Source organism: Telmatherina bonti (genome assembly GCF_933228915.1).
Source record: "Telmatherina bonti genome assembly, chromosome: 13".
NCBI lineage: Eukaryota > Metazoa > Chordata > Actinopteri > Atheriniformes > Telmatherinidae > Telmatherina > Telmatherina bonti.
Window position 1 is genome coordinate 15672077 of NC_136611.1, and position 22666 is coordinate 15694742.

Below are 22666 nucleotides of genomic sequence, written 5' to 3' on the forward strand. Positions count from 1 at the left end.
TAAAAAAAAAAAAAAAAAAAAAAAAAAAAAAAAAAAAAACCCACTTTGGTGGATACTAAACCTTAATTATCACCTGTGTGAATATAGCCTTAATTTTTAATAAAGACACAGGCTTTATGGAGTTAAAACCCTGTCAACCCCCTTTGCTCTTCTGTGGACCTCCATGGGGAGTGAGGGACCCCTGATGCTAGACTAATGTTGAATGATGAATTCTCTATATAAGACTTTTTTTTTTTATCTCTTTTTTTTTTTCCTTTAAAATCACTGTTCATTATTTCCATCTCCAACAGTCCATCATCCATTTTTTTTTGCCTTAGCTCCATCTCTTTCTCACTAATAATCAGCGTGCTCACACTCTACATCAATACCAGTCGATGCACCACATAAACTGAAACTTGTCATCGTTCAGAGCATAGTGACAGTGACACTAAGCGTAGTGCGAGTCTAACAATTTAGTCGCAGCAAGGCTCCTGATATTCTAATTAGGGAATTTGCTGCTCCAGTTTAGCAGTGATGGAACAGGGCTCGTTATCACACAGACCAGGCCACATACCTGGCAAGCTGCAACATTCTCTCCAGCCCAACTCTGTCAATGGCTCACATCCCTCCACGGCTCTCCGTGGACTAAATAAATGAACCACCTGACGTTCGAGTGAAAGCCTGCCAGAGATAATGATTGGTGGAGGATTAACATAAAAGATTAAGGTCAATTTACTTTCTTCGACAATTTTCTTCTTTAAAATATGCCCCCAGAAAAAAAAAAAAGAGGGGAAAAAAATGCAAGCACTGCATAATAATTATTTTGTTGGAATGATAATTGTACTCAACAGAAGTATTTCTAAATAATCTATTCTTCCTTCAAGCATGGACACTTGAAATTTCCTCTTAAAGATCTGCTGTGACAAGTTAATTAAATTCAAGGTGATAATCATATTTCAAATATTTTTATGTTACCATGAGAACTGTGCTTTTCCCAGTAACATGACACCAATGGGCGACACATTATAGAAAGAATCCAGAGTGCTGCTGTTGCTGTGATGACCACGTTTAAATTAATGCATTTGGTTGACAATTTCTCACTTTTATTAATACAAACGCACGTTGTATTATATATTACTGACATATTTCGGGGTTTCTACCCACATTCCATAAGTTGTACCTTAATGCAAAGAGAGGTAATTAGGCTTTTTAATTATATGCCAACTGGTATTATTAAAGAGGAGAAAATACTTTATCAATCACAAATTTTTATCATTTTTAATTTCCTTTTATACTAAATGGATTATCTGAATATTGATGTATCAGCAAATAACAATGTTAAATGGCACACACATTACCAGGTAAAAGCATTTACAAAGTACAGAGATGAGACTTTGGACAACAATGTCAAGAAGAGGGACTATTTTTGAGAGACAGACTGAAAGCACCACATCCTGGAATCATTCAGGTCCAATTGTTAAAAAGGGTTCCTGACTATTGTGTTTTAAATATATTTAGAACAGACGGTGTTGCAGAGATGAAGAAACATGAAAACAAGTCTGGGAAATGCCTAGCTTAGTTTTACAAATCATTTTAACCTTGGAGAAGGCACCATGGAGGGCTGTCACTGTCAGGACTAATGCAACACACATCTATGACTCTGACATACAAAAGATTTAGGATAATAAGTCAGTTTAGGTAAGGCACACATTGAAATAAATGAGATGACACAATACCATGACAACGGTGGCTGTCGTAGTATTGCATGATATTGTGGTTAAATCCTTGACAGCAACAACTAAATGTTGAAAATGCATTACAGAGCTACTGGATGCCAATCCAAAAAAAAGTCTGAATATAAAAGGTGATATTGAAATGAGAAACCCTTTAACAGCCAACAGCTCTTGAGTTGTTTTCACACATACAATGCAATCCTGAATCTTTCTACATGTTTGACAACGGCTACATTTGAGAATACACACTTTGCAGCAATGCAGTGTATCCAGCCAGCTCTAGTTATAAATGACAGAGTGAGCCAATGTTTTTAAAAGCATTTATGGCCAGTGAGGATGCATCCTGATAACTGTTAGTAATTCAGATACTTTTCTTGTAAGCCAGTATGGTGCTTTTAAACTTACTCTCAATGGATGATGTATTAAACACATTAAATTGTCTGTTTTACTGAATTTATTACTTTTTTTGTTTTTGTAACAAGTTCATTTTTCTTGTGTGTAAACTTTAACATGAATGGATCAATCTGAACACAAAATCAATCATCCATCCAAGCTGGTTGGGAGAATTGTAAGTTATTCTCAATGTGCTGTAAGCAGTTCTAAAGTATGTGTGCTTGCATCATATCCTGAATCCTGAGCTATAATAAGGTGTCACTCTGGAGCATTTCTCGTTGTGAGACTACATCACCACAACCTCTTGGAACAGACTTTTCCCAACATTCACTGGTTTTTGCAGGTTGAAAGCTAAAAAAAACAAAAAATCAGAGCCATGCGGAAATCTGTCACTTCTGTTGCCTTAATGATGACTTTGAGCTTTTAAAAAAAAAAAAGGGAGGGGGGCGTTTATTCAGGAGGGAAAAACAAACTTTGGCAGTTATAAAATATCAGTGCAACAATACGCACATATGGCTGGCAGAACTGCCAGGAACTGACTTTCCATGGTCTGTGGAAGGGGACACTCTTAAAGCACTCCGTCTTTATACAGCAATCATTTGTCTTGTGACTCCCAGACTATGACTGCTGGCAACATATATGCCACTAGTACACAGTAAGTTTATATTCCTTCTCTCTGCATGTACAATGCATGCAGTTCATGCTTGCATTCTACAAGCTGAAAATGGTTAGTTTTGACATCGATTTGTTTTGCAGGTCTGCCTATTATTTTACTAAATGCTATTAAAACTGGTGTAGGTAATCTTGCTCAGAGACATTTTTTTTTTCCTCCCACTCTGGGTGAAGTGGTACCTCGTCCTGATAGTAGTCTACATTTTGTAATCATGAACACTGAGAAATGTAGTGAGACCCCTCAGTTTACTGTAAACCTGTAAAAACTCTGACCAATCAAAACATTCAGGCTGAATTGAAGTTGTTCATTTCTGATCTTTTGTAAGCTTCTTCATGGCTGAGAAGATGCAGGAAGGATTTCCCCGACTCGGTTTATTTGCCTCCTCCCACTAAACAGCCTAGGCAACAGTTGGTGGAAAAAGCTGTGAACTAGAAAAGTATTTGGAGAGCGCAAACCTCCGCCACGGCATTTAAAAAATTCCTGGATCCAAACGGTGATCCGGACCACCACCACAATTAAATCTGTTTTTCTTTTCCACATTTCCAAACACTCCAAAAAAATTTAATTAAAATCAATCCATAACTCTTTGAGTTATCTTGAACATAAAAAAATAAACACTGGTAAAAACATAACTTCCTTGGCGGGGGGAAAAGAAAAAAAAAAAAGTCTCGGATCACGCAAGGAGCAAAACCAGACGGGGGGGGGGGGGCAAGACAGGGTGCTACTTTCAGACCTTGCTAGCCCCCAAACATTACCTACCTCAGCTTTAAAGACCTCCAAAAACAATATTCATATTTGCTGTCAAATGGGGACAAAGACTTCATAACCTCCCCTCTACTGTCGACAAGTTGTCTTGCAAAGTGACTTTGGAGCAGCATCCCCCACTGCATCCTGCGATTAGTGTCTCTGTATGACTATGATGGTCTCAAGAATACCAACAAGCCAGATATCTTTTCTCCCCGTACCAAGATGATGAGTTGGTGCAACACAACTCTTCTCCAGCACTGACAGAAATGTGATGATAGGTCTAGCTATGAGTGAATAGGAAGTTAATAACCACTATCACAGATTAAAGAAACATTTTGGAGCTTAAAATAATCTTAGACATGGCGACGCACTTAATCGTGAAAGATAAGTCTGTCTTCTTGACATGACACCATCTGTATTAAAGGGAGCAAATGGGATGTAAGTGCAGCATCAGAGCATGCAAAATCTTACCAAACACTGAAAGGTCTTAATAAAACAAATCTTCCTAAATCAAGTTGATGCCTTTCTAATGGCTGTACAATGACACAAAAACAGCTGGGAAAGGGATTAAAGATTTTCACGATGCATGTACACGTTTTTGGGGTTTTTTTTGTTTGTTTTTTTTATTTCCTCTACTAATCCCATGTTGTTCTTGGAGAAATGTTAAAATCATACTTCTAAAAGGAAATGTAAAAAAAGACGTAGGTACAGGTCTCTGTTGTATACACAGAAACTGGTATTAGGAGTGAGTCATGTAGGAGCCATGTTGTTGGCGTTCTGCTTTTAAGTCAGGCCACAAAGTGGAGCATTACTGTACTGAAGCCAAAATGACAGAAGTCTAACGTGTTACTAATGAGGAAACAGTCAAAGAGCTTTCTGGAAGGTGGAAGTTATTGCTTTTAATCTTATTTTGATTAACAGACTTCATAACACCAACAACTGGTAGGGTAAGCTCCATAAATTAACTCTGATCATTGGCATGTTGACGAGGGGACCACATGTGCTGAGATATCGTTTCACTACAGCAGCCCCACAGCCATTTGTCATTCAAAATGTTATAAGTTGTAATAACTCTTTAAAAGATTATTTCCTTTTTATATTCACCAGGCATGGGGCAAATACAAGTTATTATTACAATTTTATAACTGGAAACAGTTTTGTTTACTTATTGTTGACAAGTTTAAGAAAAAATTGTGCCATTTATTTAAAGTGTATGACAAGCTAACAGGCGTTTTAGCTAGCAAAATAACTGATAGCAATCTAAATAGTGCCAATTAAGCATAATATGTGTGTGCGTGGGGGGGGAACAACTTTTAAGAGTGAGTGTCTGGGCCACGGAAACTTTGGGATGAGGAGGGAACAGGAACTAAACCAGGGGTACTCAATTCAGTCCTACAAGGTCTGTAATCCAGCAGATTTTCCATGTATCCAGGTGACTCAAATTAATGAGTCATTAAGAAGAACCTGATAGGCTGTTAGATCCATTTAATTTGATTGAGGTATGTTGAAGCAGGAATACATTGAAAACTTGCTGGACTCCCGACCTTGTAGGACCAAACTGAATACTTCTGAACTAAATTATAAACCTGACATTTCATGCACAGCTTGCATTTGAACCTCATGCATATTAAAAATGAATGGCAAGAAATGTGGATGTTTTTTAAGTGCATTTACAACGATAAGTATAATTGTCTATTTTTTATTTTTCAATAGACCCAGAAGCTAATCTTTTACCTTCTGACAAGATGTAGGTATGTGGTATTAAGCAGCCAGTGCTGAAAACAGATTGGTCTGAACTTTTGTGTTGTGGTCACAGGCTGACAGCCTGAAGCCTGGTGAGATGGAGTTGCTCTTGATTGTAATCTCACAAATTTAGTGAGAATATAACCAGATGTCATGGGAACGGGAAGAACATTTTGGTGTGCATCAAAATAACTTTCCATAAAAATAGCAAATCAAGGAATTGACCTTGGCAGAGTAACGGCTCTGTGTTTTTATTTGTTTTGGTGAGGTTTTTTTTTTTTTTTTGCACTTCACCACCAGCTTTTGATGTCTTCAGATGTGACTCTCTATGCCCAACATTATAAAAATCACTTCATTGTCAGGGACACATAAATCAGTCATTTGTCAGCTGATGATTGTGCAGTGATCATCAGCAATCACAGAAAACATTTTCCTACAAATGTAATTTGTTGTCAACTTCTTACTTTACAGGAATAAATGAATAACTTTGAGAAATTTCAGAGCCTTCATTAAGGATTGATTCAGTGATGCCCCCTCTGGCCGCATAGCCTGCACTAGATTTCTCATCCGTTTTAATACTTGTTTTGTCACCTTTCAGCTTCTGCCTGTGAATTTTTTCAGTTTTTGTGTCTAAATTCTGACATGACTTCAGGTGATGCTCTGCACAAAATAAACCAACAAACTATAGCTGTTTATTTGCCTGCTGCTATTCAGGACGAGATAAGCACCTCCTTTATCATTCCATCCATCCAGGTCTAAACATAAAGCATAACCTCTCCTTTTTAGGCCAGCTTTTCTTTCTAAATTTTCCAGCCATCATGTCTTAATACATTTTTTATCCTCTGCCTCCTTGTTATGCTTCATCAAGCTCTCCCTTTTCTTGATCCTCTTAATTCCCTCCTCCACCATTACTTCAATCCATGACGGTTTTCCATAGCCGTTTGCTTTTCTGTATCCCACAGATTCCCAATCTGCACAATAAGTTATAAAATGCTCCAGCGAGCCAATCAGAACACATGACTGCTTCTATTAATCTAACTCATTCGTTATGTGTGGAGACACTAAATCAGCACTGTTCCTCATCACACTGAAGGCCGCACACACAAAACAGCATGTGAGGTGTCCCAGTGCTTTGGGCTTGTGATAAATCATCCAGCCAGCTCAATTCAATCTGCAACCCCTCACAGCCGCCTACAGATGTAGAATAGTGGCTTGGGTAGCTTGAGGGGACTACAAACTGCCACAACTCTGATCTTCACAAGCTACAATAGCCCGAGGTAATGAAGCTTTGGAAATTAAGTCCGTCCCAGGGAATTTTAACAACTTTAATACTGGGTTATTCTATCAATTTGAGTAGCGACAATTCTCTCCGTTCGTGGTGAAATCCTGAATTTGGTCTCATCCTAATCAAATAATCCAAAATGCTTTACAGTCACATCATTCCTCATTTTGATTTATCTTACTGATTTCGCTAAGACGCCTCAAAACAGATTCAAAATTCTTGCCGGGAGGGACGTGAAAAAAAAAAAAAAAAAAGAAAAAAAAAAACTAGTTTTCGTACATATCCAGTAAAACAAAGAAATATCATGCGAGCTCACCTAGTAGAGCCGACATATTCTGGAAAATTCTGAGTAGCTCTGGGGTGATGGCTGGGCTGTTCTCCAAAGTCACCAACCTACACAATGAGAGGGAGTGAAAGAGGAGAGAGTGCAGATGGGGAAGTAAGAGGAAAGACAAGTGGAAATGATAAAACGGGGAATGGGATAGGTTGCCAGAAAATGGAGCAGAAGATGTAGATTGGAGGTGGCAAAAGAAAATGGGATGGGAAATACAACAGGACATATTACAGAGTCAACAAGGACAGAGAAAGCATAGGAATTACAAAGGTGGATGAACATAATGCATGGTGAAGAATGCGGACAGCAGAGAGGGGGAAAAAAAGAGACAAAAGTAGAAAAAGAACTAATGTTAGTGTTCTGTTCAGTGTCACAAAGAATCAGACCAAAAGAAATAGACTGCATAAATCTTATGTCTATCTGACAGTGTTTAAAGTTTTCACACTTTGTTCTAAAATAAAAGCAAAAGAAAATACATCTAGGCATTTTGGCTACTGACAATTTATGCAACATAATTTGGGTTTAGATAGAAGTTCTGTACGGAAGTCTAATAGAAATGAAGAAAGTAAGAAGTAGCAGTCACATGTTAGCATGTTAAATGTTAATCTTCAAGATAGACCAGAAAAAAGGTGGGGAAGAAGAGATTAAATGTTTACATCCTTTAGGACATTTAATAAAATTAAAAAAAAAAAAAAAAGTACTGGCTTCTGAAATGTCCGGCTAATCTGAGCAGAAAAAGGAGGAAAAAGTTTGTTCTGGCTCCTTATTCGATGACGTGTTTGTGAAATAAAGATTTAAAAATATGTAGTTAAAATCTTTAACTCTGAACTGATTTGTTCACCCACCCTCCATGTGGTTTGTGCATATGCAGAAAGAACACATTTGAACCAACCATGGTGCTTTGACAGACATATCAATAAAGAAGTACGTTGCGAAAGTGTAATGGAACCACTTTTTTTTTGCATTTACACGTCACCAAACTGGTCACGTGACCAGCTCATTTTAAGTAAAGAGGGCATAAAATGGCTGAAACCCCTCAGTGACAACCCTCTCTCAAAAATGTCTTGTTCCTGCTCCTCTGCACTATTATCCACTGCATGTAACTCAAAGTGCTTCACATAATGATCAACAGTAAAATGTTGTTCTACAAACCACTAAATCATGGGATGTATTTAGTTTATCCACACATCGCTTCTAAATTATTGCCCAGCATTAAATAAATACTGACATTTATTGTAAAATGTGTTGTTTATCTGAGGCTGTATTTACCTTATTTCAGACCTGGTACAGATCAGTTGTTTTTATTTTAAATCCTGTCCTGACACAAAACATTGGAATAAAGTGATGAACTTCCTAAAACATGTATGTATGACTACATGTATGTTAAATAAAGCACATGCATGTATACGTGTTTGCAAGTGTAATCATCAGTGTAAGGAAAAAACCTTTTATTTGCAAGGCAAACACACTGTAAACTTTTGGTTTTGTTGAGAGCTAGCCTATCGACATGTACAAAAGAGCTTCAGTGCATGTCCACAAACAAGACTTTAGTGTGAGTATCTAACACACAGGAGCTATTTTATGTTTAAAGACCCAAATTTGTGATGCCTCCATTGTTTGTTTTTGAAACCTCAAAATTGGTCAATTTCTCTAAGATCTATTCCAGAGGATAACACATTCATATGATATAGAGATACAAGGAAAGAAAGAGAAAGATAAGGAGAAAGAGAGAGAGTGAAAGAAAACAACTTATAAAGGATTAAAGCAAAAGAAAATGGCACTGACTTAGAAAGAAACAAACATATACAGGGCACGGCTGTTTATCAGGCAGGATAAAAGACAAAACAGAGAGAGAGAGGACTGTTGCTTTGAAAAACAAATTTTCCTTTTTTCCAAAGCAAACCTTTTGTTGGGAGTGCATTAGTTACAGAGAAAGTACTGTTCGGCAGCAGGTACTTTACTTGGCCTTAAAACGAAATGCTTCCAAAACAGTAGAATAAATGAAAGACTGTGAGTCACATAAATTAGCAGAAGATTCATTGTCCACCAGGAGTGTCTGCCTGGAGGAGGCAAATTAAACAAGAGGTAATTAGGAGTTCATTACCAACCACTTATCTGCGCAGTGTTTGCATTTCTGTTTTAAATATGTAGTCAACATGAGGTTGTAAATTAGACCAATGACTAATTTGACACAAAAGACTCATAAGTAAATGAAACAAGAGAGCAAAGGGGAAAAGGAGTAAGAGATAAAATGGAATGTTGACAGGAAATTCATGCAAATGGAAGAGATTAAATTAATGTTTTGGTTTACAAATGTCTGCCATTTTCGACAGTAATTCATGAGTGTTAGTGTACTGCATGTGTACATCCATACCAAAGTTCCAGTCCATCCTCTAACAAGTAGACATGTGGAGGTTGAGAAACATCCGTGCTGAGCTGGATGACAGGAAGAAGGAACGGGTACAGGTTCTTACTCTCTGCCCCAAGGCCCTGAAGAAAAAAAAAACACAAAGATGCAGCGAAGTCGATGCCTGAAAATGACAACCTGATAAAAGATAGAGGCAAGGAAGGTAAAAACTGAACTGTTTGTGCTTCGGGTTTATTAAAGTTCTCTGCATATCGTTTGAAGACAGCAGTACAGACTTTACTACAGTTTTATAAAAGTTCAATGTACCACAGCAGTGACAAATAGTTGCTCTCGAATCCATCATCATGCTCCACCACTGGTAAGGGAGCTGTGACTATGTAGAAAAGATAAGTTGGATAAAACTGGGAGTCCCCACTCCCTCTCCATAAAAAAAGGACTCATATGTAATGGCTTTTTTTTTTTTTTAAATCCAAGGTCTTTAGTTTGGCTAAAAATACTACTTTAAAAAGTGTAAGAGCTGTTTAGTCATTATTTCATGGTGTTTTTATGGCCTCTTTAAAACAGAAGAGGCTCATTAAGTTTGATTATTTGACAGAAAAAAGTGTATTGAATCACTGCAGAACTAAACCACAGCTCCTTTACTGCTCCTTTGGATTTTAATGGCATCTAAGACAATACTGGGCTAAGTAAGAAGTGCACAATCTTTCTTTTTAACCGATTTAAAATATTCTTTGCTACTAATAAATATGTGCATATCGTAGCTAATTACACAAATTTAAATCAGCCACTTTATGACAACTCAACCACAATTTATAATCTAGTAGTAGAAATATATCAAGTGTGGATTTTATTCAGGAAAGGCTTGATTCGACTCGATTGTCCCAGAAACACCTGACAAAAAACAAGTTTACACACACACACACACACACACACACACACACACACACACACACAAAAAACACCTTTTTTTTTGTTCCTAAAATCCAAAATATTTCTGCATACACATTAACTCACACACCTTAAGCTTCTACCAACAGCAATGTTCAGTCATGCTTATGAATTATGCACTGTGAAAAACTGTTTCCCCTTGAAACATCACTTCCATCTTTTTCACACATCCCCTCAAAAGCCTGGCTGTTGCTAAAAACTTAACCACTGTCTGACACCGTGCCCTTTCAAAGCACCCCATCACTTCATAGTTCATGTCATTTTGTATATTTGCAGAAAACACCCACAAAAAAGTGCCCTGAAGTCATGGAAGCACAAATGTGTGTGCCTGTGTGTGTATGTTTTGGGGAGGCTCTTTGAGCAGGAGAATTAATCTGTACGAAGGCACAGAGGATCCAGAGTACCATTTCAGAACTGTCAACACTGTTTCACTGATGGCATGACATTAAATTGCTCTCCCCTGCATCTTCGTGGGTGTAAAAGGGAAAAAAAAAGAAGCTTTGCTCAATCCCCACTTGGCACAACCCCGCCTCTCCATTACAAACAGCAAGTCACTTCAAGGTAAATTCAGCCAAGTCTGAAAACATGTTAGTGAATATACCAGCTTCTGTGAGCTTAACAGCTGACTTGATGCTAGCAGGTCATTAATGGACATGACTTGGTTGCACTGCTCCCCAGATGGACCGAAGTCAAATCATCAAAATGCACACGTCACACTCATCTACATCCTGCAGAACTAAGATGAGGGTCCTGCTGTTTCAGAGAACAGTGACTGTCTTTTGCTGTTTAATCCGGTTTCTGTTGTCTTTGTGTGATCAACTAGACCATGCATAAACCTAAAAAACACTTCATTTGTTCTTTAGTCAACTGCATGCACAATTTGGTTGGAGTACAACTATGAGGAAACACAGTTTGATAATCCAAGGCCCATTAGCTGTGCACCATCATGTGTCTCATTCGGTTTGCCAGATGTGCTCTTGTATTACCCTCTCAAAGGGAGCTTGTCATCATCACTTAGTATTTCATCTGCCACTATGAAGTATTGCAGCCACAACCGCATAGGGGTCCAAATCTTATTGAAGGTTGAGGCAGGCTGCATCAATCCTCTGGGGAATAGAGCTAGAGTCTGCAGCTATTTTTGTATTAATATAACTTTGTGCAAACCAAACTTGTATCAAGACAAATGACTGAAAAATTAACCACCGTATTATATTTCCTACAACCACACCAATGTCATAAATGCATATAACAAATATTTGAATTTGCTGTTATGAAACAGAAATAGTACATGTGAGAGTACAGATCCAGTATATGTCATTCAGAAAAGCCAAGCCAAGTTCAGACAAGCAACCAACTCTATGTTAACCTAAAAGCACTTAGATTAAAAAAATCTAGTTACCTTAAACAGCACAATTCATACACAGAGTAATGCATCCCAAAAGTACCAGACCATCTCGGTATCCAGGTGTTGTCACAGTAGAGGGATAGCAAGTACGGTTACAAATGTATAATAAAAGTATGCGTACAAAGATTATGTATGTGAAAAAAAAGTTAGGACAAACTCCAAACTTCATTGTCCTACAATCCATAAAGTTTATCTTTAAATTGTTTTCGTAGAGTAAAATGAGTCCTGTTACCAGGTGCATTCAGTTATCTATCTAGTTTTACACTGACAAAGTTTTGTGTGACAGATTTAATATCCAACCTAAAATTGCGTGGCGTAAAACAAGAAACATGATTTCTTTTTGAAAAAACAGAAAATGCAGCATTTTACACACATGCTGAAGCAACATACCTGTACCAGGTGGATAAGTGTAGTGAGTATGGCACATCGTAGCATGTTGTGTTCTTCAGATTGCTTCCAGAGAAGGGGAAGGTACTGAACAAGACAGCCTACATATGGCCGGATCTGATGCACAGGGGAAAGGAAGAGGAAACATAGGATGCGTATGACTATGACATCTTATCAACATTTAAAAAAAATATATATATTTGATGTTTAAACTGAGAAAAGTTCATTTTTCAGAAAAATAGAACTTGATTTGCAAAGGGTTCATGAGCATGATGCATATAAAGTCTTAGAATAGAGGTTTGTCCCTTTGCAAAAGTTAACTTGGAAAATATGTCAACAATTCAAGAAGAATATTCCACAAATTAAAAGAGAAAAAGAATGGAGCTTATCTATTATATATAAGCATCATGAAAAGTTTCAAAGAGTCCAGAAAAATCCATTTATGCAAAGGGCAAAGTTGAAAACCAATACTTGTTGGCTTTGATGCACTCGGCCTCGGGCAGTCCTGCTTGAAAAACAGACATGATTCTGCCGTGGAATCCACCAAACATAATTGGTTAACATATTCACAGATGCAAGCAAATGTGTTATCATGCTTTAGAAGAAACATCAGACTCAAAGGAAGTGAACAGCTGTTCTGCGCTCTTGAGAATATGAAATTCTCTTTGTAAATCATTCATGCTGCATCTTCAGGGCTAAACACCAGAGAGACCCTCTGAATGTTTATCATCAATGTCTTTTAAATACAGCATTTGTCAGGTTATGGGCTGGTATTAATTCACAGGTAAGATGCGCATCTGTGATGCTGAACAATACGTAAACTGGCTTTAAACAAGCATTTTCTGACATTCAGGCAAAGGTGTTTACAATTAAAGCTTCTATTTCACTTAACTTGATGTGTGTGATAGACGTTAAGGGAACAACTTCTGCACAACATTAAGGTTCTGTTCTGGCAGGTTGTGAGTAGAAGGCAGAGTATGGAGACCACATACTCATCTGCCATGAGCACTCCGATGTCAAGTCTGCTAAAATCTCAAAACAAGCCTCTGGGTGGGCCATCATCCAGTGGACAGCAAGTTTAACCAGCGTTTATTTACTGAAATGCCCATCTTGCAAAAGCAGGCAAAGCCCTGCCGTGGTGAACCCAGGAAATGACAAGAGGCACAGATTTCTGCAGAAAAAGTCAGCTTCGGGAAACCAACACTGAAGCCTCAGGGAGAGCAACGGAGGCAGAGCAGCCGTAGCTCTTCACTCCCTTCAACCCCGAGCGGTTTGGACACAGCCTGGAGAAGGCTGTAAACAGGAGGGCAGATAGGGCATGTTGATGATAGCTGTGCTATGAGGAAAAAAAAAAATCCTTCTTTTGTAATATAAAACATAATAAAATCTGTTGATGTTATTCTGTCATACACACACACACACACACACACATCTATCTTGTATATATATATATATATCTATCTTGTGTATATGTATATATATATATATATATATATATATATATATATATATATATATATATATATATATATATGAAACTTTAATAGATTTTATTATGCTTTAAATTACAAAAGGGGGATTTTTTTTCCTCTTGTAAACACAGCTATCATCAACATCATCAGTCATTTGCATCCACAGCAGCAACACAAACAGTGCTATAGATAGTGTGCTCTTTTTTTGCTGACCCTGTTCCAAGTCACCTCAGGAGATCATGTTCCCATCGCCTCCTGTCCTATACATCTTCCCCTGTCATGTCCTACTTGTCTTATCGCACCACATCCATTAATCTCCTCTTTGTCCTTCCTTTCTCCCTCTTTGCCTGCCAGCTCAATCTTTTGGATCCTTCCTTCAAATATGGACACTACATCTCTTCAGTGCATATTCAGTCTAACTCACTCTTAGATCTGCTATTTTGTCCCCTCCAGCAGTCCAGCTCAAACAGTTTCACCCATCACTAGTCAGGCCCTTAAAGGGGTCCTATTATGGTATTTGGAGTTTTCTGAACTTTCTACAGTGTTACAGTGTTGAATCCTCATCAGACATGTGAACGGCACACTTTTTTTATCACCTAAACGCATGCTTCAGTTTGAGTTCTAGCACGCTCGCCGTTCGGTTTCCATAGCGACGAAAAACACGTCGTTTTAGAGAGTTTTTTCTACTTGGAAATCCTTGTGACGTCCCGGGGGATAAGGTTCGGTGATTGATTACCTTCTACTGGTTAACAAGGGCATGTACAAATACATCAGGCGGGTGGAAAACGTGGGATAAAGTTATTTCCAACGATGGCTGGTGAGTTTACCAAAGAGAGACGTCCTGCTGCATTCGTTGCTGTGTGTTGCTGTTTTCCACTTCGTTTTCAGGGTCTGATTCAGGTTCCAACATGTAGGGCTGTATGCTATGTGTTGACACTGTATTTTGGTTTTTTTTTTACTGAGTTCATATCAGCCTAATCCTTCTATTTATGAGATGTTACAATGACGGTGAAAGCAGGTGCAGTGCATGCTCCCGATGTAGTGCAGTGGCGGGAGGCGGGGCTTAATGCGGAAGAGTTTCAATCCACTCGTTTTGCCCACAGGCTGATCTGACAGCCTACGGAGAGGGTCGGTCTGAAGTAAATAAAGCGATTTGTGACAATAACTCGATCAGTCCCAGCCCTTCTGGTCTCAGAAATAAAAAATAAATTAGCCTGAAATGCACATAATAGTTCCACTTTAACTTTACTTTCTAAGTCAATGTAAAGATTTATTTTTAAAATATTTTTTAAACACAAAACCCATCTTGTACAGACCATGTAGTCACCATTGTTGTGATTCATGTGTAGAGGTAGGATTTAAAAGGTGAAGGTTATTGTAGATGCAGTCATGGTGCTCTGTGCCAACCTTTAGACACCTGACTATGGCCCTGATTTAAGCTCTTCTGGGCTGACTTGTGCTAACCTTTAATATTCTCTGTAGTGTGGGCACAGCCACCCTGCAGACCCCACACTGAGATATTATTGCTCAATTACACCTTCTTATGGAGCGGGCTGACAGAGGAGGGAAGGGTAAAAACAGAAATATTACATACAACCCCAAGGAGAGGGATAAAAAAAAGAGGAAAAACAAACCCAGTAACCAGCTCAGTGTGCTATTTGTGAGAATGACCGCAAAAATAAAATAGGAGGTAACTCTCATATCAGCCATCATTATAATTTCAACTCAAGCTCTACTTGTGGATTCATTGCCTGGATTTCTCAGCTGCTACCACTTTATGTGGGTTCAAAATCTCTTGTGAGAGCAACCAGTATATCCATAGGGCCCGTAGTGGCTGCAGAGGTTTAGCCAAGGCTTGTGACCAGGGAAGACTTAACCAGACTGACAGTTGGCTGGGATGAAAGTCATTTATATGACAGATTTGAGTCAAGAAATCATTTTTAAAAAAATGTGTTTAAAATAAATGTGAAAAGAACTCAGCAGGGGATTGAGATGGAGGTCGATTCTTTCAGGGTTGACAGTTAAATGGATTAAAGTTAGTTAATGGATGCTTTGAAAAAAATAAAGGAATCCACATGGCTCCAAAAGCACTGGAGAGACAAGACTGCACCCTTATGGTAGATGGGAGCAGACAACACAAGGGCTGTGTGGGGGTGTGTGATTTAAAAAAAAAAAAAAAAAAGAAAAAACAAACATCTTATAACCATCATAACAATCTCTCATCGTGATCGGTGCAGAATCTACAATACAGGATTTCCTTTAGAGATATGATTCAATGGACTTGGTCTTTTATTCTGGAAGTGAAAATGTGAGACAAGGAAGCACATCTTACCTGGATGTTTACTCTCTCGATGACGCAGGAGATGACATTAAGAACCTGCATTTTAGTGTCGCACTCAGTCACCTGCTGCAGCAACTGAAAAAGCAGGCCAAAGATGGACTCCAGATACTAAAACAGAGGGAAAAAATGTTAAAGGGGAGGATAAACTGCTGAAATTTTTTATTTATGTGTTGGTTATATCATAGATTTAATTTTTTAACCCCTCATTGAAGTGTTGTACTTACCGGGAGGAATTGTTCTGTCCTGAACTCAAAGTCATCCACAGGTAAATGTGAGTTAGGGAGAAAAATCTAAATGTTTCAAATGGACTGAAACAGCTGCAGGCTCAAAAACTGTTTTCATTGTCTGTGGCTATGATGCATTTGACTTTTGAGGGACAACCTAAATCAACAGAATCAATTTGATTTGTGCAAAACATCATGCATGTCAGGAAAAACACCAAGTATGGGAAGGATATTCAGTTTGAGGGTTGTAGCTGTCTCAATTCGCACCTGTGATGAAGTGAGGAGAAAAAAAACAGTTAATTATGCAAAGCAAAATTACACACTGTCACTCTGCTATCAGTGTACACAAGACTGACTACAATCAAAGCTGCAGAATGAGATGACAGACTGAGTTTCTGGTGAACCAAGCCAAGTTAAATGGAGTAAATTTAGAAATAGGTAATTATCACAGAAGATTGCTACAACTATGCAAAGTAATGCAGCCAAACACAAAGAATATAATCCACTTTCCTTGATCAACTTAGACCTAAGGAACATAAAAATGCATTCTAAAGAGTGAATTATTTTAAAACGGCATTCTAAAGAAAATGGGGTTTCTGAAAATGTGTATAGTTAGTACTGCAATATACATATACTCTTGAAAAAAAAAAAAGGTAAAGAAAAACCTTCAAATTACATCGGTTTGGGTCTCAGGAGGAGACAAATGCTGATATCCGGACTTAACGAGTGAAATCACAGCGTTTGAAAAAAACAAAATAACCAGTCTCTGTGAAATATATCACTAGCTAATTTTGTTACAAGAAGCAGCAGCTTAACTTTCACAAACCAGCAGCTTAAAGTGGCACCATGAGAGTGATGAGGTGGAAATGTACACAAGGGAGAGTGGACGAATGCCAGAGAGGAGATTATAGAAGGTAAATGATTGCAGAATAAGGTAAGGAGCTGAGAACTTCATTACAGTGGATCCTCTTAAGAATAAAAATTCATGCGTCTATGGGCACATTAGTGAAGTGAGCGAGAAGTGCTGGAGGCAAATGTTATCATATGCAATGTATGAACGACTTTGCCATGTTATTTTACACCAAATGTGCCTTAAGTGTAATTGTCCTTCAACTGGAATTCATCTACCTTTGCAGTGTTTCAAAATCAGGTTACCTCTGCTTCATATGTGACCATATACGCTATTTTAGGACCTTTAAAAACAGGAAATTCTTCCACTACCACTGGTTCTTGGTGCAGATTGGACCCCACATAATATTGCATATTCATTAGCTAAGCAGAAAACCAGCTTGGCCTTTCAACCCAATCCCACTCAAAAAAAAAAAAAAAAAAAAAAAGTTACGCACAGTAATATTTCATTGGGCTGTGTTTGCCTTTGACTATATCGGCATTTGCTTTGACACCGTTCCGATAGCAGAGTCTGACCATTGTGCCAAGCCTTAACCAGCACATCCAAAATATTCTAAACAGGGTTAAGGTCTGGACTCCCTGGTCAGAAAATCGTGTCTCATGTTCCCTGAACCATTCTTTCACAATTTGAGCCCAATGAATCCCAGCATTGTCATCTTGCACTATGTTTGTGTCAACACTAGTCATTAAGGTCTCATCATGTCATCTGCATCTCTTCTTACCCAGATGTGCCCATTACTCTGAAACAGGGTAAATCTGGACTTATCAGACCACATGACCTTCTGACCCAGCTTCAGATTCCAATCTTTATGATCCCTGACCAAGTGAAGCCTCTTCTTCCACTTAGCCCAATTGATCAATTGTTTTCTTGTGGTTACTCAGTGGCTCAGTCCCAATCGCTCGAGTTCTGTTCACATTGTTCTTATGGAAAGGCTCTTTCTTTCACTATTTCGCAAAGCCCTGACTTCTGGTCTTGGTTTTCTTCCATTTGATTTCTCCACATGTTCAATGATCGCAGATCATTCAGGACTTCATTCCAATCCAATCTCTTCCTCAAAGATGATGGTTCCCCTCTATTCTTCTATTTCTAACAATGTGATAGACAAATCTTCATCCAGACTCAGTTTTCTCTGCATGCCAATGCTTTGACCCTTCTCAAACAGACTAACATCTTTTCCATGAATACAGGATTGGATTTTCAACATGGTTTTTGAAAAATTTGAAGCTACTCATTGTATAATTGGGGTTAAGCAGTTTGTTACTTGCTGAAAGATAATTCCCTGAGCAGTAATTTTCCAATAGGAAGCTCGAACCCATTTGCTAAGTTAAATTCAGGGGGTCACCTTTTTTTTGGCCAGGCAGTGTTGTTAATACAAATCTGCGGTTGTTTTAAGTCCTTTTAAGTCAGATGCCCTCAGCCTTCTGCACTTTTGCCAGCAGGCAAGCACAGTTGGTCCTGGCATCTGATGTTAGATTTTCTTCAGTGCTGATGAAAGGGATCATCTTCACTGGGCAGAGGCATTTGCAATGGTTAATCCCTCTGCAGATGGTAGTGAATCTGCAAAGACCCCCAGGACTTGGGATTCATCTAATAGTACTATACCAATATTTTCTGATGAAATAAGGAATACTCCAGGGTTCTGCTCCTGGTGAAAAAAAAGATATAGTCTCTCCAGAGCATGCCAGGAACCACGCTGTGTGCATATCCCTCTAATGCTTCTGTTTGTCTCATATTCACAGATAAGGCACTAAAAGCAAAACAGATCCAAACTAGGAGTTAATAATAATCATATTTCATGATTGGCTTCACATCTCATCCAATAAAAATTAAATGTAACCATCAAAACATGACACATATGAATAATTAACAGTAATCAATTACATAATAATCCTAATAAAATAGCTTCAACTTCATTAGATTACAAAGCAAAAAATGAATTAATGTTTTCAGAATCAGTCAAAGGAATTTCAACTAATAGCAATCAAAATGTGTATGTTTGAAAAGACATGTCTGACTAACTGTAAAAATATTGGCTTCATCAATATTCATGCTAAAAATGTTTATGATCATTAAAACAGCAGAATCAAATGTTATATTTTTTTCAAAACAATTAGAAAAGTAAAATTTTAACAATTTAGCAAATTTTGAGAAAGAACGTGGTAAACTTCGCTGTTAAATACAAGAATACTACATGCAACCTACAAGCCCGTTTTCAATAAAGTTGGCATGAGGTGTAAAAACAAAAAAAAAATAGAATACAATTATCTGAAAACAGTAAAAAACATTCAAGAGGACGAATAACACTGAATGCCCGTGACTAAGATCCTTCAAGCAGCACTGCATTAAAAATGACACCACTGCATCAAGGATATTACGACGTTGGTTTGGAAACACTGAAGAAAAACCATTGTCAGTTAACAGTTAATTGCTACAAGTCCAAGCAAAAAATAGATATATCAATAACACCCAGAAACACAGCTGGCCTCTCTTGACCCAAGCTCATCTCAGATGGAGTGAAAAGCTTGCTGTAGTCTGACGAGTTAACATGTCATTATTTTAACTACATATCACTGTAAAACACCTTCACATAATGAGATATTCCGTGTCTTGCATTTAGTTTTATATCAAAAATAAAATGAGAAAGACTCCCTGGATGTAACTGGTATTTATTTTCAAGAAAGTCTAATCTTAAGAAAAGCACATTTCATTTCATTCTAATTACATGTTTGCCATGTCTGTTCATGCCGTTGAGTTTTAATGATAATTTCTCCCAGAAGTGATCTGTAATTTAAAACTGAGCTCCGTAGGGATGTTGCATATACCGTACAGACACCGCAAACACCTTATTAAAGGGGATTATAATCATGAGACACAAATCCATATATGAAATACCTCAAACCCCCTCAAAGTAGTCAAGAGGGCATCAAAGCTGAATGAATGACAATTTCAGACATTAGGTGCCAGTGTGCATGCAAGCATCCTGGAAATGTCAGAAGCTGAACTTGCCATAAAAGATATTTTTAGCTTTAATTTAAAATCTGTCTGTAAACAAGGGGTATGAATGCAGGTGCAAAACATGAGAATCCACTGAAGTAAAATTAAAAATCATAATGTAAACAGCAAACATTTTGTGACTTCAACTTCTGACGTTTACCACCAAATTCTGTATGGAAACAACAAATATACACTTTGCCCAAAAATCTATTTCGTCACTTATTTCTTTGTTGGAATCATACTTCTTTACAATCAACTTATACCACTGCAAAGCTTGTTTATTTCCCTATTAAACTGTAAAAATGCATTTGTGGAATGAGCAGCGGAGTTGCGTGTGTGGGTTGTGCCCATGAAAACTTTCTATATCATCTCCATTGGTGCCAAACGCTTTGTTCTGTTATTAATTCTTCTTTTATGTCATTTACTAGATCGTTTGATTGAACCCTAATGGCACACTCACATCAGCCATTTTGATTCGAATCCTTTTGTTCATATTGTGTCCATTGTTGCAGTGCATTTCTGCAATATATTTGCAGAAGACAAAATTAAAAAAAAAAAAAAAAGCAGCGGTAGTTTTGAGTTTTCTTCTTCACACTATTCTTGTCCTCTCTTTTGCCGATTACTTGTGCTGCACCAACTTTGGTGAGAATGGGAATATATGATTCTAACTTGTTTGACCAGTGCAGCATGAAAGCGATCTCGGTCCGATGTCCACCCCCTGCAACTGAGCTGACTCCCCAATCGGACAGAGTGTAGCAGACTAACACGGAGCTACTAATGCATGCTTTTATTTCTAGTAGACTAGACTACTGTAATGCCCTGCTCTCTGGTCTTCCCAAAAAGAGTATTTCTAGTTTACAACTACTGCAGAACTCGGCGGCACGAGTTCTGACAAGGACCAGGGGGCGGGAACACATTACACCAGTTTTAAAGTCGCTGCATTGGCTCCCCGTGCATTTCAGGATTGATTTTAAGGTTCTTTTAGTGGTTTATAAATGTCTTAATGGTCTTGGGCCTTCTTATTTATCTGATCTGTTTTTAAGGTATGAACCCTCGCGGACCCTGAGGTCCTCAGGTACCGGCCTTTTAGTTCTTCCTAAAGTTCGTACCAAAACATATGGCGAGGCCACATTTCAGTATTACAGGCCTCGCCTATGGAACAGCCTGCCTGAGGGCCTCAGGGCTGCAGAGACTGTTGATGTTTTTAAAAAAAACGCTCAAGACCTACCTTTTTAGTTTACCTTATAACTAAGTTTTAACATTCTTATATTAACCCATATTTATTCTTCTTTTTAGTTAATTTTATTTATTTATATATTTTATATATTGATTTACATCTTTTTAGTTAATTTGATTTATTTATATATTTATTTACATATTAGTATAGATTTTATTTTATTTATATATATATATATATATATATATTTTTTTTTTTAAATGGATTTTATTTTTGTTTTCACTCCAGCTCTCTCCTCTTTGGGGTCCTCTTCACCAAGGGCTGCCCCTGCTCTGACTGCATGGGTGTTGCAGTGGGGGCTGTCCCCGTCTGTTGGGTTGGGATCCAGCGCTGCAGCCTTACGGTTGTGGCGTGGGTCCTGTCTGCCCGGACCCGGGTGGCCCCCATGGTGATGGCCTGGGTGGTCTTGGTTGGGGGTAGCCCTTTGTGTAGAGGCTCCCTGAGAATATAGTTTCCTTATCTGGTGCACATCTGGTGCAAATGCACCTGGCCATTCAACTTCTTTTAACTGTTACAGGGCAAATAGGGCATGAGTGAGGGTGGTTGTGGGTGGGTGAAAGGGGATGTGTATGTGTGTTAGTGTTTTATCTATTTTTATCTATTTTGATGTAAATTGTTTTATAATGTAAAGCACTTTGTATTGTTTTTAAGCACGAAAAGTGCTATACAAATAAAGTTTGATTTGATTTGATTTGACTATCTTGATGTGAATTTACCCTCAGAAACCAAACGTTTTGTAAATTAAACAATTTATTTATATAACTTACATGTGCTCAGTAACATAGAAGGTACCACATTTGGTGTGCCATGTTTTTTTCTGGGCGTAGTCAACATACCCAACACTGCTGCTCAGCCCACAAATGCATTTTCCTCACAAATTACAGAAGTAGTCAAAATACCATTGTCTCTAGGTTTTATTATTTAGGCAAATCTCGTAAAACAGAAAAGCAACAAAGTACCTGAGCGTGAAGATTGATCAAAGATGTAAATGTAAAGAGTTCTCTTTAAATCAGTCACTAAACTGTGTCCACAGAATGGCAATATACAATAAGTGATTGGCCTGACTGATAGAGTGTAGCTTCGTAATTAGCCTCATTAAAAGTTTATGATCAATAATTCATTCTGCATAGGAGTTGCAAACAGGCCCAGGCGATATTGATCAAGAATCACAACATGATTGGTGAGCTGGTTGGTCAGTCATGTAACAGTAAGGAAAAACCATTGATACTCTAAAAGCCATAATTACCCTCATATAGCTTAGAGCAACTTCCAATTTAAAGTGAGAAATCTCTGTGTCCATTCAGCTTCACTGGAGGGAAAAAAAACTATGGTAAACAGAATGTCTAGAAATTCAATGTCAACGGCCACAGTTTAATATGCCAAGTTATTATAAAACAATAAAAACAAAACATCTTTGGGAGCAAGATGACAAATATGTTGAATATAAAGAATAACTTTGAAATGAGTCAGACATAATACATTAAACATGTTGATGG

At 37.9% G+C, this 22666-nt stretch overlaps 1 protein-coding gene across 1 annotated transcript in view; it reads right to left on the reverse strand.

The window, feature by feature from the left end:
- The window catches only part of ipo11 (importin 11), a 135790-nt gene that overhangs the window by 53181 nt on the left and 59943 nt on the right, over positions 1-22666 (reverse strand). Inside the window, exons 17-21 of the mRNA XM_079250701.1 lie at positions 16030-16095; positions 15797-15913; positions 11996-12109; positions 9259-9374; positions 6867-6943 (exon numbers count right to left, since the gene is read on the reverse strand). Of these exons, the coding sequence (XP_079106827.1) occupies positions 6867-6943; positions 9259-9374; positions 11996-12109; positions 15797-15913; positions 16030-16095 (490 nt within the window). The remainder of the gene's footprint in view (positions 1-6866; positions 6944-9258; positions 9375-11995; positions 12110-15796; positions 15914-16029; positions 16096-22666) is intronic.